The sequence below is a fragment of the Apteryx mantelli genome, chromosome 2 (assembly GCF_036417845.1).
Source record: "Apteryx mantelli isolate bAptMan1 chromosome 2, bAptMan1.hap1, whole genome shotgun sequence".
Lineage (NCBI taxonomy): Eukaryota > Metazoa > Chordata > Aves > Apterygiformes > Apterygidae > Apteryx > Apteryx mantelli.
This window is the reverse complement of record NC_089979.1, coordinates 4,909,632-4,927,319: the sequence shown is the minus strand read 5'-3', so window position 1 is coordinate 4,927,319 and position 17,688 is coordinate 4,909,632. Positions and strand designations below refer to the sequence as shown.

Below are 17,688 nucleotides of genomic sequence, written 5' to 3'. Positions count from 1 at the left end.
TAAATCAAAATTAAAAAGCACTAGTTATCTGTCTGCCACGCTAGCATTTCCTGACCTGCCAAGCTCAAAGAACAATAAGGAGCCCTTTTAAATGAGTAATTATTTTCTAGATTGTTAAGAATCAGCAGCGTATCTTTGACTGCTAAGTTACTACCATGAACAATGGTATTTACTTTTCCAACAGCTAAGAATGTAATTGCAAAAGAAATTGGAAAAAAAATCGAGTATTCTACATATAGTCATACACACGGGCAATGCCAGGGTATAAAGCAGTCTGCCTGGCACATATTGCAGGAGAGGACAAAGCTCATGCTATACACACATGTATATAAGCATAGGCTATATATATATATATATAAAAATAAAAAACCTATTATTATATACACATTTTATATAAATATACAAAACATTTACATCTTTTCATAACTTCTTGGTTTTATACCTAAAACATTTAATTGAATATCAGTAGCTTGTGGCACAGATGGCTGCAAAGTCTTTGCAAGGACCACTGACAGAAGCTGGCCCTGAAGAAATATTTTAATACTCACAGGCTTCTTGTAAGAACTTTTCTCTAACGCTGTCTGAGGTGCAGTTTTTACACGTTTTGATTGCAACAGCCATAGCTGGATTTTCCTGGAAGACAAAAATTTAGAAGTAGCTGAAATACAGCCCATCGCAAACTCATTCCTTTAAAATCCTAGCAGAACTGTTTCAAAGAAAATGACTAATAACTAAAATATCTTTAGTTAAGAAATTACATTTTGAAAGCATCGGCATGTTAAAACTTAAAATATTATAATCAAGATAGTGTACAACACCTGCATCTAATGAAACCAAGAAAAATTTTATTTATTTTAAAGTGTTGTGATTGATACAGAATTATAGAAAGATAATGTTTAACTGAATAGTACTGTAAATTTTCTAGTGCCGCTGAAGATGGTAAACTATGATAATATTTAGCAAAAACAGAGGAAACGAGTAGATTTCTGCCTGAAGAATGTACTTGGCTTACGCAAGGAAGCAGCTTGCAAAGCCAACTAACAGATTTTCTGAGGCTTTTGCAGTGCAGAGATTGGCTGTAATTTCGACGGACTGAAATTCTTTACATTAAGCAGATTGCAGGATCCACAGTAATTAAACTTTTCAGCTGAACCCAAACTACGAAAGAATGTTTCTGCTCTGCCAAGCAGCTCTAGGTGCTCGGGCTTCCCTAGCGCCCACGAGAGCCCCCCACCCAACTGGCTTGGCCAACGCTGTTTTGAAGCAGGAGGGTTCAAACGCAGGCGAGGCGAAGGGCAACGCCGTGCGTCGCAGAGCGGGCAGCTCACGTGCCGCTGGCTTCTCTGCAACGGCTCTGCAGAGGCCTGGCAGAAGCTGCTACACCCAAGGCTTCCTCTCGCCCACGAGAAGCCCATATTCCTAATATGTTATCAGGTGTTTCAGGGATATTTAGTAGCAAGTGGCATTCAATGCAATAAAAACCTCTGCAAGTGCAACTAACGGGCATAATGAGATGGATATTCAGATTCACATCTGAGCGAGCAGAACCAGCCGCCAGAAACCGCCCCCGTGTTTTCACAGGGGAGCTGAACATATATATACAAGGATGGAACTGCATCGTGGTATTGTAACCCATCCTTCACCTACCATAACGTTTCTTCCAAAGGTTTAAGTAACAGCCTGTTTAATGCACCTAAATTTCAGGCTAAACCCTTACTAATTTCCCTTCACATATTCCAGTGTCTGACATGTAGTAAAAAAAAATTATTAATAAAAGCAATCAGCAGGTTACCACTTAAAAAACTCTTACTATGCACTGGATGACTGAACAAAATGTATTTTCCTACTGAGGATAAAGAAAGACTGCGATGGAAAGCATTTTCAGAATGGAATTCCTTAAAAAAGGGGACTTCAGTTGGTTTTACAGAGCACTAGATTTATCCACTCTGCCCCAAGTTCAGTGAAACATTACTCGTCGGTTAACTTGGACAGGATTAAATGAAAAATAAGGATACCCCTTAATGCAAAGTATGTCAGCATTGTTTCTAAATGAAGATACCAGAACAGATTTCAAACCTGTATAAGTATTTAACATTTTTCCCTGTACAGGACCCCACCATCTCCAGTTTTTACTGCACAACACTTCCTGAAGTCAATGGCGTTTTTCTGAAGTTCAAGCTAGGTTGTTGCATACATGAATTATTAGTTTAGCTGTCAAAACACCAACCCCCTGAATCCTTTCAGATGAGAAATGGATGCGTTCACTTGAAATGTGCAGAATCCTTAGTCATTATAACCTTGAAATTTTCTGTTGAAGTGAAATAATTTTACAACTTTCTCTTGCATACTTCCACAAAGTCAATCCTTCATCCATCTAAACTGCAATTTTAATCTTTGGGATTGCATTCTGCAAAAACACATAAGCACCAGGCGATTAGTCATGCCAACCCCTCTGGTTTCAGTGGGGTGACTCTTGTGCTGGATCAATGGCCAACTATTCTGTATCTTTTCTTTCAGGGCAATATAGTAATTTATTAAGATATGAGCTTCTTAGAGAGAGATATGGTTAGGTGCTCACTGTAGAAACAGCCCCGTTGGTTTTAAGGTTGTTGCTCTGTTGTAGGTTACTGCCCTTCCAGCAGAGTGACCAGGAAAGTTCTCCCATTCCCGCGCCAAAGTCAAGCAGATGAGCATATCCTGACACAAATGGCAGCTTCTGCACTGAATGTCAAACCTAAAGCTAACTTAGGTTTACCACCCATAAATACGGTGTCAAACTTCTGACAAGGCTCTGAAGCTCTGGATGCCCAACAGTGGGGCATGGCCAAGGGCACACGCGCTTACCATGCTCGGACACACTCAAGCTAAAGAGCGGGCAAGCATACAGCTGGGGTTAAAAGCAGTGACTTCCGATTCTGACTCAGCCAGGAGCTTTGGTATGGGCTGAATAATTCACTTGGCTATTTTCATTTATTTCCTGATGGGGATATAGAGCAGAGCGATTACCCTGGAACGAGGAAGTTTTCTACATCAGCTCAAACATGGAGAACATGCTGCACACACCTATTATTCTTAGGAGTAAATCACAGTCAATGTTTGCTTCTCCTAGTGGACTCAATCCAAGGCATATAAGAGGCATACAATGTTTTTTTTTAAACTAGACATCAGCTTTATTAACTCAGAAGAGATACTTACTGGACTCATGTAAACTCCCTGGTGTACGTCTCCAAACTGTCCTTCCCCAATGCAGCGCCCCAGTTCAATTCTCTCCCTCTGAATTTCATAATCCCTGGCTGCAAGAGCATAATGCACTTAAAATATCACGTTGCTGACGAAGGGCAAAGAAATAATCCACAAGATACCAAACTCAAAGTCAGTCACTCAAATGTCTCACATATGAATAACTAAGATTAACATCTGCTGCACACCAACCTATACAAATACTGTATACACACAGTGGAATCCTCTTAAACAAATGTTTGAATCAAAGCAATGAAAAGGGAATTTTGAAATTGAATTTGCTAAATTGACTGCATTATTTATTTCAATGCAACAGATGTAATTAAATCCTTCTTAATTAAAGCTAACAAAAGACAAAGAACACAAACAACCTAGGGCAATATGGAATGTATTAAATACAGCCTGTGCACACAGGCTTTTATACGTTTAAGGGAACTCCACTATGGGGTATTTTAGATCTTTGAACCATCAAATGAGCCAGGAGAATTTTTAAAGAGGTAACTGCAGGGAAAAAAAATTGAAACAACACCATGGCAAATAAAGATCAAATGAAAGAGCAGAATTTTGAGCGCACTACACTTCTATCAGCGAATAATTGACATAAAATTGATACGATGCTTCGTGACTTATGCAATTTTGTTCACTTTATGGTTTAATAGAGTGGGGATATTACTGATAATAATGGCTCACTACTTCAGAAGAACATTTAATCAGTTGCAATTGAATTACTTCGTTTGCAATTTAATTTCTAGCAGACATGGAAAAATATTTCAGGAATAGCAGAAAAACATGTACACTATGTTTTCACCTCTTCTTCTACTATTCAGAGAAAAGTATATATATAATCGACCAGCTTAGACTTCATGCCTGATTATTTTATGGCTTCATTAACACTACAAAAATAGTGTCTTCTAGATGGATAACAAGGCGATAAATGTCTTTTTCATCTCTTGTTTTAGATACTGCATTTTCCTCTTTAAAATCCCCAAGCGAGCTGGTTTAACGATAAATAAATAATGCTTATTAAATGAAAGTGAATAGTAAAACTGAAAAATTCCACATCATTCCAAACTGCAAGCACACAGAGATGGGGAAAGGGTCTCCTGTTACCTTCATCTATTCCATAGCTTTCTGCAGTGCAATTAAGAGAAAAATCAAACGCTTACTTAGAGATAGCTTCTTAACATTAACAAGACAAGGACAAATATATTTTTTTTAACATTTAAAAAGAAACTGAAGAAATAACACACTGAAGCAATTTCAAGTTTGCATTAACAGAAGTCATGGCGCTGTTCTCGTGATCTTTCCTGGCTCAGTCCTTCGAGAGCTGAACACCTGAATCCCCTTCAGTGCAGCAACGCACTTAATGAACTTCCCTTCAAGGGTCCATCTCGGGGGTCTCAGCTGAAGGCATACTTAAGTGTTCAGCATCATCCAGGGCTGAGCTCACAAGTAACTACTTACACGAGAACTTAAGTGAAAAGATTGCAAAAAAATACATACAGAGTTAATATGTTAACACCTAATAAAGTACATAATCTATCGCAGTATCCTTTGATCCTGCAATTATTTTAGTAGAGTCACGTACTGATTTACTGCACAACATTCAAAACACGTTTGTTTTGGGAAAACATATATATTCTTGCTTTTCAAGCATTTTCCACAATAGCGTACTATATTGTAGATGCTGAAATGATTACAAAACATTCCTCCCCTGTAAGGGAGGCTCTAGAAATCCTTACACACATTCATCATTCTCCAGCTGATCATGGTTATCAGTTTATCAGCATCTTTCCCTTTCATCATAGCCAAACCTGACATTTCTGCAGGTCTGTACACTGATTATCTGTTTCTACAGAAATCCTAGACTGCCATAACGCAACCGTAATGTGCGGACACAACTTTTAACATGACAACACTAGACCTTCTTGTTAACTTAATGAACCCTAACCTTCCAATTCAGGATTATGCTCCAATTCAGATATGCCAGAAGACAACATCCTTGTATTGGCTGTGGTTTTTTTTGACTTCAAAGATGAAGACTGAGAAAAACTTTGCATTTTTATGTTCCTAAAGCTTCAAGGAATTAGAGCAAGTCTATCACAGAGCAAGGCTGAGATACAGCTACAGAGCAACACGCAGAAGCTAGAGACTTTCCAAACTGTTTGCTCTTATCAAAGAAATTATATCCGCTTTTTCTAAGCATGTATTCATCATCATAATGAAAAATCCTGCATTTTGAGATAAAAAAGGGATTTTACTGTAAAGTCTTTGACAACAGCAAAACTTGTTGCAGAATTTGGTTGTCATTGCTCCAAAAGTTGAACTTGAAAGACACCGAATGCATGAGTTTTCAGAACATCTTTCACCATGAAGCTTTTCTTTGCACGCATATTACTCAAGGCTGAAATACAAGATTCGGTCCCCGCTAAACCTAAGAAGCTGTCAGACAAAAGTTCCCAAGTTAACTAGCATACTTACTTGACGGCATTGTATAAGTATCTTCTTCATCTATAATCTCCGCATAGTCATCTGTTTCTGTAAGGGAGGAAGTAAAGAGTTTCGGGAAAAGCAAGTGAAAACAAACTCAATGTTTTTACCACTGTCTCCAATTTATCAACGCTGATACACCACAACCCCAACTTCACCGCTGCTGGGAGGCGTTTACAATAGCATGACTTAAACTTGCTCATGCATGAATTACTTATGGAAGTGATGATGACTTCAGTGCCCATTCTACTACGTCACGTAGATGCATTTAACAAGGAATAAAAGGAGAATTCATTTGTACTCTAAAAAAGTGTAAGTTCTGTAACTGAAACCAATCCATCTCAACTGCTGACTTAAAAAGAAAATATTTTTAACAGCAAATTCCCGCCACAAAAAAGAGAAAACAACATTGTTAATGGATAGGAACAGCAAATATCGACAGGTTAAATTCCTTTATTCTCAATGAAGTGTGAATAAAGGTGTGCTAGTTTTGTTCTACCTAACAGGCAGAACAGACAGGGAAGATGTTCCAGGGCAGCAGCTACCTACGGTCAGCGTGGTAAGGTGAATAATTTTCCATAGATTCTCTTAGAGCATAAAGATCCTTCAAGGTCACACTCTTGCCTTACACCCTTTCTTCCTCTATTCATCTTAGTTTTTCCTTGTTTAATGGAAATTCACTCCAACAACTAGCCAATTTTGATATCAAGAACCAACACCTCACAGTTAGTTTTTGGAAAGCATGCATTCTCAAGTTTTAAGAAAAAAGACTCTTTTTCTTCCTTTAAGACTTATTATTTTTACATCATCAGTTCTCAAAATGATCTAAATGGTGTCAAGTCCTATCAGAAGATCCTCCTCTTGCTCTAAAGAGTTTCCGGTGTGAGTAGGTCATTTCCTAACAACTGGATAAATTCTCCTTCTGGTTGACAAACCCAATCCACAACAGCGAGAGGATTTTTCACTGCAAGGCCATTAAATTCTGTTCACCAACTTTCTTTAAATACATATAAGGGTTCTCAAAACCGAACAATTTCAAGGTCGCTATGTGGTTTCCAGGGTTGGTTTCAGCCGATCGAATCCAGGGCTGCCTCTGAACGGCCTGATTCGCTCCCCCGTTCCCCATCTCTCCAGGACATGTATATTCCTACTCCTCCCTGCTATCCTTTCTAGAGGTTGGGTATCCAAATGGTGAGTGGGATAAAGCCGGAGAGAAAGTGGACAGAAGGATGGGATGATCCCTTTCGCTGGCAGCCCTCAGTCCAACCAACTTAAGCCAACTCTGAAACCCAAGCAAGGCTCCTAATTATTATAGAGGTACGTGAAAAAGAGGCTTCATTTTCAAACAGCAGGAATATTCGACAATTAGGAAATTACAGGTTGCCTGTAACCTTTGAAGTTCAGCACACTTTAGGGATTAAATGTAGATTTATGACCCTACCTTGGCACTGTTAGAAAACAGATAAATAAATAAAGCCTTTTTTTGTCAAACACCCATAGGAATATATTGTATCTTGCAAAAACAGAATCAGAAAATCCTATGCCACTCGAGGTTTTTGCCAAGCAATTTTTGCTATGCCATTTAAGATTTTTGCTAGGCAAATAGAAAATAAATCTCTATCTAACCTGGCAAAAGAGAGTCAGGTAACAAAAATTCAGTGTATTATACAGAAAGTGCACAAGCCTAAACAGGCAGCATACCCCAGTGGAAAGAAAGAAGCCTTTATTTAATTTTTTTTTTGGTATGTTTTTTTCTTCCCTATACTATAAACTTACTTTTTGTGAGAAATAAGCTCTAGTTTGAAAATAAAAAGAAAACGTCTGAAAGGAAACATTAGTGTGATAGCAACATAACTGGGATAAATCGTTCTGCTTTCCTGTCATATTATGGTGAGATATTTTTAACTTGTTAGGCCAAGCGCGACTGATATATATATATATATGTGTGTGTGTATATATGTATATATATATACACACACATATATATACATATATATATATAAAACGCTTATCTATATATATCAGCTACCTTTATAAGCTATTATTTGAGGCAGATACCAGAGAGTACTTTATATAGGCATGTAATGAATGAATGAGTGAGATTATAAACAGCTTCAAGAAGAATTGAAGGAACCTGGGCACTAGAACCGGTGCAATGCTGGTCATTAAAAAAAAAAATCAAAACATTTGTCACTGGATTATGGAACAGTGCTTATAAAATGTGATAAATGACTTGGCTCGTTCATCTTTCCGTTTTAATTAATGATGTTCCTCCATACTAGAGCATTATCAGAACACTGCAGCCCACCTTACAGGCTTTTGATACATTGCCCAAAACCGTACAGCAGCTGGGAGGGTCTTCAGTTGGCCAATCCAAATAAATTAAATGTAGTCAATTAACAGATGTTCCTTGGTACACATTTAACATTTTGGAGAGGAATATATAGTTCAGAAGTCAGAAAACAATTCCCGCATATCTCCAGTCTTTTCGGGAATCGGAGGAAAATTTCCTCGAGGCGTAACAGTGACAAGTGCTGAAAGTGTTCTGCACCGAAGACATCAGTGACCTCCATCGCTTGCAGACTTTACACCACGACTAGAGAGTCGTGCAGTAGGACAGGCTTCCACGAGGGATTTTGCAGGACCCACGCGGAAAGAGAGCGGAAAGCAAAACTCAGCCGGGCAAGGCTCTCGGGGTGGCTTTACGAACATGGTTGGGCTGCGGCACCCTCAAGGTTTAACCCCCCTCCCAGCAAAGCCGTGCTTCCAGGAGTCGTTCTAGCTTTGAAAATCCAGACAAAGATATAAAAAGAGGGCTCTTCCCTGCTGCTTTCTCTTGCATCTTAAAAACGGGACTGAGCTTATTCATCTGCTGGCCAGCCCTAGGTTATTCTGGATGAAAAGCAAATAGGTCTCTTCTGGACAAGCATGCAGTGGTGGTGGTGTAGAGGTGAGTTAGCCAATTGGAGCTTTATTATATCAAAATGTATTTATTAGAGCATGGGAAAAAACACATCCCTGTAGATGACATCTGTGACAGCTCATTCCTGAGTTTTACCCCCTATGACATTTCCCTTTTTATATATTTTTTTCCCAGATCCCAAAAAATTATAAAAGGAGATAAGCACCCAAAAGTTAAGATTAGCCTATGAAATAGAATTTCTGAATTTATGACAAAAAAACCCACCCTTTGTGTTTTTAATGGTTTAGGAAAGAAAGAAAATTGTGGTAGCATTACCTTAACATGATTTATATCTGAAGGGGAGAAAGGAGAAGAGAATTTATACACCCCTTTACATTTTACCGAGAGGAAGGCCAAAAGTCATTATCTCTAGCTCTTTTCCTCTCCTTCCTTTTCATATCTTCCGTTAGAATTAGGCCTTAGAGTAGCTGAAATCTGATTAACGTTTCATATATTTAATCTAAATTAATCCATTTTGCATAGTTTCTTTTTTTGCAAGGAACGCTAGAGGACAACGGAGCACTTTGATGCTGCCATGCCTTTAAAGTCAAGCATCACTTAGTAGACTCATTTATCAGTTTATATTACGTCCAATTTACTTGCTCATTCACAAAGAAAAATGTGCGATAGCACCATTTTAATCAAAATGAATGGACACTCTTGAAAACCCGTAAACCTCCCTTGCGCCATGCCAGAACTTGCACTGCAAACACATGCAATACCAAATCCCCGCATGTTTGAAATACTTTTTCCCCCCTTTTTCTACTCCAGTTGAGCAGAAAGTGTTAGTCGCGTGGCCTGTAAAGTACAGTGTTTCTTAGCTAATATCCAATGTAGATTGCTTTTTAATACTAAAATTTGTATAAAAGTGATTACTGAAATGTGCATTAAGCGGTATATGGATATAAGAGCTGCATATTGCATGTTAGTAACACACAGACTAGAAAACATATTACCGTCCCCACTAATTTCATCTGCAGATCCAGGTGGCATGCAAGGAGAGAGAAAAACAGAGGGGGAGAGAGAAGGGACAGAGAAGGGGGAGGGGAAAATATACTATTAAATTCATGAGTAATCCAAAAGTATTAAGACTGCAGTTATCTTATATACCTGACTCAAGAGAAACCAGAAAAGTAGTGGAATTTAAGACTTCTCACCTAAAACCCAAGGGACAGAGATACATTCTGAGAAGCTCGCATGATCAAACAGTTAATGACTTCCAAACACAAAGTTACACAAAAATTAAATTTGGGAGTGGAACTAGTTACGTCAATGCATCGTTAAGCAACGTCAATTTGTGGCTTAATTCAATACTTCCACTACAAGACAGATCTCCTACAGCCAGATAGTCAGTTCAATTTGGCTAGCAAAGCTTCGCACATACACTCATGATTTTTGAAAACCCAGGTTGGCGTTGACTCTTTCAAAGGACCTGTGCTCCTAAAGCTATCGCTAGGACACGAATAAGAAATAGAGTAATGTAAGTATTAATTATACAGAACATTTACAGTTATACAAACTTGAAAGTTAAATGCGTGGTACATGGAGCAACTCTACAGGGAATCTGTTCAAATAAACACTGTATTCTGCATTCCCGGCAATGGCCGTATGCCACACCAACACCCACACCACAAGCTGATGCACTTCAGACATTATTTAAGAATAAAATGAAAATGCATACGAATATGGTAAAAATAACGCCCCTATTCCTCCAATTCTTTTTTACCCCTAACAAAGCCAATCTGGTCCTCTCAAAGTGCTGAACCAGTAAGCAGCCACAAGCATCACGGTATTCAATATTTAATTTAAAGTGATCTTAATTGATGCTTCTTGTTGCTATTCTATTTCATTCACGAGCATGCTGTATCAGGGGTCCAAGAATGAAGTTCAGATATATTCACAAAAAAAGAAAACAACCAAAACCCCAAGGGTATTTGGGGACTGCAGAGCTGCACAAATGGAATTACTGATGTATTTGTCATTGTAGCACATGACACGTGGGACAAAGCCCCCCATAAACACGGCAACCGGCAAGTTTGCGACATTGCATGAAAATCCAATTCAGGGGGAGGGCAAGGGCAGCAGAAATTTGAAGGAAATTATTCTTGGAGCTCTGTTTACCTGCCGCTAAGGTCGCAAACAGACAGTAACCGAGTTAGTACACTATTCAGCTGGGGGTTAACAAGGCAGCCTAGGCAAAGAGCAGTGCAGTACCCGTAGGCGGCGGCTCATGGGAACAGAAGACGAAAGGGAGAAAGCGTCTAGCTTTCTTTACTTTATGCTGACAGTGATTGACTCCTTTACAAAGAGGCAAGAAAAAGAAAAGAGAAAAAACAGAAACAAATTATTTGGAAATAAAACCAAAGGAGACCAGAGAGCACATCTACAACGCATGAACACAAAAAGTAAAGGTTTACATTACAACTCGGCATACGCAAAACGGATATACGGAAGGTTTTGAAATTCCCGAGGCCGTTAGGCATTTTCTCAAAAATTCCCTTCCCCGGCAATAAATTATTCTTATTTCACTTCTTAAAAGTGAGAGCAGAATCTATTAAAAAGTCAACTTTGGCCAATCCTCTCTCTATACATCAGCTGTTCCTAATGCAAAGAACGGCATCTTCCCAGAAGTTTAATCCATTTTTGCAAGCTCCCCTCCTACCTTGTACTGAAACGCGGGGTAGGCAAATTCTGGCTTAAGTGGCACTCACTAGACTTAAACACAAAAGTATGGACCTGCTGGACTCTCACAAGAAGAGCTGAACACAAAAGCAGTAGTTCACACGGCACAGTTGGGCAGAACAAGGCAAAGCGCTCGCTGTCTCCATCCCACCAAAAACGCCCATTATGCACGGACGCCCATTACGATATGAAATAACTCCCTGGAGTTTTATGCCCAGCGTGGACCTGACTTGGAATAGATATTCCAACTCTTTGAGGACCTCCTGGAGAAAATGCTCCAAGGTCCTCACAGGCCCCTGTCATGGTTACCCTCCCGCATGCGATCAGCTTTTATCATAAGGAGAGAGATTTGGGGTAGGAGAGAACACAAAGAAACCACAACCAGTTTTACAAGGCAAGAGAGGAGAGAAGGAAACAAAAAGATGCCAGAGCCTGAGGACAGCTCTGCTCCTTCCGTTACTTCTCGTGTCAACCTGGTTGCTCCCCTCTGCTTCACTCCTTCCCCCTCTTTCCTCCATCTCAGGAGACGTGAGATGTGGATTAAAAAGACAACCAAATAACAAAAAAACCTGCACCCTCTTGCTGGTACTTGCTGGTCACAGTCAAAAGTGGAAAAAGAGAATTATGGTACCTTCTTTAGGAAAAAAAATAAAAGGAAAATCTTGATACTTTTTGTGGACTCCAGCAACCTAGGAACCATCAAAGCAGATACATTCATGCAAAAGCGTCATCTTATAAACAGCTGGGCAATTTTTCAGTTGCCAGCTTTTGAGGGACAAGGTGCAGAATTTCTTGAGGCGGTACCAAATGTGCTCAATCGCTGCCCAATCCGCAGGCTGCAGGTTGAGTCTCACACATGCAAATCACACGGGTGACGTGCTGCTGTGTACGACTCATGCTTCGCTGAGCTGATAACTCCAATCAAAACAACAAAGTACCATTACCAAAACCGCCAGGGTGACTGTAAACAAACAGGACTCGCTCAGCAACTGCGAAAACCGACATTTCATTCAAAACGACAGAATGTTAATGAGATTCAACGTTATAAACCAAAGGAGGTTTGAGGAGCGGGCAAAACTATTATTCAGTAAGTTAGTGTACCACCAATATTTACGTGACATATTACGGAAATGACAGGGACGTATCTTCCTAACAGCACAAATTTCAGCACTATCACTCTAACGCAAGCCTGAGCTTCATAACAAAGCTTTGGACATAGTACGAAAAAGAAGAAATACTCCTGCTATTATCATGAATAAGAAAAAAAGGAATACAGCACTCTGTATTGCAACAGCAGAAGGGCTCATAGAGCCACTGGCAGCAGCGCAAGCTATCCCAGAAAGGGAAGAGGTGCTGCAACTCTTGACACGTTGACCCAGGCTACAAAAATAATTTCAGGTCAGATGAAATGCTGGGCTCCCTCGTACCGACACACGGGTAGCAAGCAGCTGCCTGAAGCCTGACTAACCTAGCTCAGACGAAGCGCTCAGCAAATGCTCAAGGTGTTCCTAATTCATCGCGTACTGTATGTATGTTCCCGGAAACTCAAGAAACTCAGTCCAACTCATGGCCTGCATTTAAAACTTTGCCCTGATGATCCACTGTCCACAGTTAAATTTTATGCAACTATTCTGCTAGATTAAACAGAAGTTTGCCTCTGTCTTAAAATCATATCTTCAAGTCTAGCTACAAAAAAAAAAAATTATATTCCCATTCTATTTTAGTCCTATATTCCTGAATTAAACAATTTGAGAAAAGCTTCCAAAAAATCTCTAGAAGGAATAAATCTATTTGTTTTCAAGCTTTTGAAATAAAATGAGCATTATGCGGTTAGAATATTTACCAAATGTATTTGTCAAAGCAAATGTGCTTATGCATAAATAGCAAAAAGCAAATCTAATAATGTGTGGGACATTTCCGTAGTTGTACTACAGGGTCATTACTAGCAGTGCAAAAGCATTGGCTCAAATCAAAAGAACGGATCCTAAGGGAGGAGCATGGGAGGGAAAGCATTCCTTAACTGGCGACCCAGGTCCCTGAAAACAGGGAGAACTTCCCAGGCGCTGAAAATCAGGTTAAACACAAGAAATCACCTTAGACTGACACCGCAGTCCAGTCTGGTCTTACTGTCCGAGAAAAGAAGCATCAGTAGTTCAGCAAGGCTAAAATACAAGAAGGTAACACACCAGTCTATTCAACTGTGATGGGAATCCCAAACACTGTAATTTAGCAGCAGCAAGGATATTTTCAGCATATTATCTTATTAATCAGCAGAGCAGCTGGGTTAATTGAGAAAAAAGTAATCTTCATGAACTTGGAGGCTAATGACTTGCCCAAGGTTATAAAAGCAATCTGTTAAAACTTGGGCTTGAACAGCTCCTAGTCCTGTGACCATACAGGAGATCTATAGCTGTACACAGTCTTTACATTCCCCCAGTTACTGAATAACTTCAGTGCCTAACCACATATGCTAAGAGTTTTGGAGTCTTTTTCCTTTCGGAAACAGTAGGTTGTAGAGTATGGTCCTTTCAGATATAAACTGATCTAACAGACACGCTCCTGAGCACCGGAGATAAATTTCTCATCTTAAAAATTGTTTACCTGCACTTTTCAGCATTGGCTTTTTGAAGTGACTTGATAAAATAAGCACGTCCAAATTAAAAAACAAAAAATCACTTTTCAAACGCAGGCCAAGAACACCTTTTCCTTTTCCCCTACCGACTTATCCAAAGGGAATTGGGGAACGGGAGTCCTACACAAGAAACCCTTTCAGAGACCTTCCTTCTGAGCACAGGAATCGCAGAATAGAGCACGCACTGTGCTGTGCCAGTAGAAGTGATTCAATAAAACCTTATTTGCCTTCCCACCCTGGCTCACGGCATTGCCTGTCACGAGCCCTCCTCATTCAGGGTGACGTTCAGGCCCTTCTGTCGGCCAACGTCTCCTTCATTTCACTTCTAATTGCAATACTGAAATCAGCTAAATGCACTTAGCGTTTTTCCCCCCATCCGTTGCACTTTGACAGTTGGCTCCTGCTATGCTTCGTTCTTCTAAGCAAGCGACTGGGAATCTCTCAGAGATGTATTATGTCCAATCTCCTTTGAAAGCGAAACTGTCCTCCAACTTTCTTTACCTTTTTAAGCCAGGTGACACGAATGAGATGGCAACTGCCTGAAGCTGAGGATCTGCCATAATCGGCAGTTCGGTCCCAGGACGTGATTTCAGCGCCCATAATGATGCTACTATAAACTGATGATTCTTCGGCAGAAACCTGAAACGTGCTAAGAAGCCAGTCTTTCCCGGATGCTAAAATCCTTCAATTCCAATAAACTAGCTTTCTCCAAGAGAGCGGATTTCTCCTATACGGGGCATGTTCCTCGATAGCCCCAAAGCACGGCATGCAGTTAGAGTTTCATTTAAAAACGCTGTTTGCGTTACTAACGACAGCCGTGTCAGCCAGGGAACCTGAGGACAAGCAAATTTCTCTTTCAGTTGCCTATTTCCCTATTAAAGAGGTCTGGCATGTGATCTGTTACTTAGACGGTGTAAACAGTTTGCTGTAATGTCTGTAACCACAGCTTTAAACACCCTGCAATTCCCATCGCCAAATAAGCACATATTAAAGCTGCAAAACCAACACGCACCACGACCCAAGCCTGGCTCCTAAGCCAGCCCTTAAACCCCTCTCAAGGACGTGCCTTGTGCTAGTGCCCGCAGAAGGGCCCATCTTCCTCCTTATTCGTCTTCCCCTAGTTATGGTTTCTTCCTCACAGATGCATTATTTTATCCACCAGGACCAGAATATCCCAGCGTCAACTGTGATTGCTTGTTCAACACGTTTCCACCCCAAAATGAACGGGCCCAAAACGTCGTATTCTGTAGCTCTGCATGTAACACAGGCTTTGGTAAAGCCAGGATTAGAAGAGCTTACAGCCGCAGGATTCATTCACGCAAAGGAAGCATGAAGGTTGGCCAAAGGATGCAGAAGTACGATATTTATTCTTCCTAGTCGTATTTACAGGAGGGATGGTGGCGGTGGGGAGAAATCAAGGAACTCTATGTTAGAAGGAGTTTATGTGAAAAGGGAGCAAGCAAACTATGGCTTTACTGATTTCATTTTATGAAGAACAACTTATAATACATAACTGACTAGGTAAGTTATTATTTTTGGAAATACATGCGTCAGAAATACATGCCTCACCTTACTAAGGCCAACGTTTGCTATTTCAAAACAAATTGCTGGCCAAAGTAAGTTCCTGCAGACTAGAGCAGGGCACTTTAAAAAGGCTCCAAGCAAAACAGCATGAAATCTAGTCAATAAAATTATAGTAAACTGCTATGTTACTTCTTGCAAACTGGATGTGTTTATCTTGACTTCAAGTACACAGCAAACAGTTGCGCCTTACCGCTGCCCAAATGCACACTCTTGCTAAGTACAAAGACTTCTTTTTTAATGTAAAGACGGATGTAGACGGAGAAGGGGATAAAAGCTGGAACTATCTAACTATTAGTTAGAGCTCTAGTTGCTTCGGGTGAGTCACAGTAACTTAAGCCAAAACATCAGATCGATACCAAAGAAATCTGAAATCCAACTCAAACTTAACTGTGCTTTTTATTTATACTTTTGTATAAACACACACGCACACACACACAAACAAATATAACAAGTTGTGAGGGATAAACATTATTACTATGCTTAAAAAACTGGGGAAGAACTGGTAGGCATCTTATTAGCACGTGATGAAAGATGGTGCCTGCTGCGAGGACCGTATGTTTTAAACAGGCAAGACAGACAAACAGCGCAAGAAGAAATGGAAAAAGGCAGGCAATAACAGCAATGTGGTCAAACAAGGTTCGGGGACACACAGCCAGAAGAGAACATTTCTTGGCTCCTGGGTCCAGTGATCTGATGCTTTGGATTTCTGGAACCAGCTTCGCCCTCCACTAGTTTGAAAAGGTCTTTAGTTAAGGTTAGAGAAAAAAAAAAAATTGGTTTTAATAACCTTGTACCTTTGTATGCCTTGGAATATCAAAATACTTGGAAAGAACAAGTTTTCATTTCACTAGGCCAGACATTTTTCAAGGCATGTTAATAAACAGTTTGGAAAGAAAGTTCAGAAATCTTTCATTAACAGGCTGATTAACAGGCAAACCTCGAAAACTTCAGACAAATACCTGAACTTCTAGACCAAACCATGCTCCACACTGGCTTTCAGCACTTGCTGGTTTCCAGTTTTGGCGGGGGGGAACTCACTTGGAAACTTTCCTTTTGAACTAAGGGTATTAAGACTACAAATACGTCCAACTGCTTAATTTTTCTGCCGAATGCCCGGCTCAGATATTTGCTACGAAGCTTTAGCACTGGGAGAAGCCTCAGCAAAGAACCACGATCTCACTGCAAACAAGCAGCAGAGATAATTTATGATTTCAGCCACTGAAGGCCTCAAGGACATTACAGCTGTCAATAAGTTATAAAGGCTCGTCTTACTGGAAGCCTCTCGCTCCGAGACATTTCAATGCCACCAGAGAAAAGCCCTTATTCTGCAAGCCGAGAGCATCGCCCACAGCTGGCTTTGTGCTGGATGCTGCCAGCTGTCCGGCTCCGCTGCCCCGGCCCTCTCGGGTCAACCCAACATTTCGTGCATCTGTCGCCTCCGTCGTCCAACACCGGGGTATCGGTTACAGGCGTCGGCAGGAGCGACACTTCCTCGTGCCTACGTGAAGTACTGCTGCGTTTGAAACAAGTCGGTACCCTCAGGGACTCAAATTCTTAAGGAAAGCACCTCCCAAGGACAACATTTATCAGATGACTTTATTTCTGTGGTAGAAATTCAGTGCCCTGACGTCCATGCCCCACTTGATGCACTTCAAATAAATTTGGGGCATAAAAAAAAGAAAAAGAAGTGTTCCACCCATCCTTATTAAAAGGAAGAGCAAACTTAGACTGAATAATAGATGCAATGACTCGAATCATTCCAGTCTTGTGCCAGCGTTTCCAGTGGTTTGTAACATGGTATAAAACCCAAGTATCAAGCATAACGATTTCACTGGGGAAAGATCTTAACCCTCACTACAACACAAGAAAAATACATACGTGGGTTTGATTTTGGTATTGGAAAGAAAGGGAGGGACGTTTGCTGCCCGTTTTGCCTACGTCATCATGGGGCAGCTTGGTCCCTGAGAGCTTCCCTGATGTTCGCTGGGAACAGCTAGCGATCCCGCAGCGCTGCTGCTTTTGCCTCTCTCCCGTTTTACCGGATGCTGTGTTCGAAGGCTGGTTCCCCAGCCAAGCTCTTGTCTGCCAACCATTCGTC

At 40.5% G+C, this 17,688-nt stretch overlaps 1 protein-coding gene across 5 annotated transcripts in view; it reads right to left on the bottom strand.

The window, feature by feature from the left end:
- PTK2 (protein tyrosine kinase 2) overlaps window positions 1-17,688 on the bottom strand; it is a 198,727-nt gene that overhangs the window by 30,474 nt on the left and 150,565 nt on the right. For all 5 annotated transcript variants that reach the window (XM_067290110.1, XM_067290112.1, XM_067290114.1 and 2 more), the window contains 3 exons: window positions 5,722-5,778; window positions 3,196-3,293; window positions 549-633 (listed from right to left, as the gene is read on the bottom strand). In XM_067290110.1, the coding sequence (XP_067146211.1) occupies window positions 549-633; window positions 3,196-3,293; window positions 5,722-5,778 (240 nt within the window). The remainder of the gene's footprint in view (window positions 1-548; window positions 634-3,195; window positions 3,294-5,721; window positions 5,779-17,688) is intronic.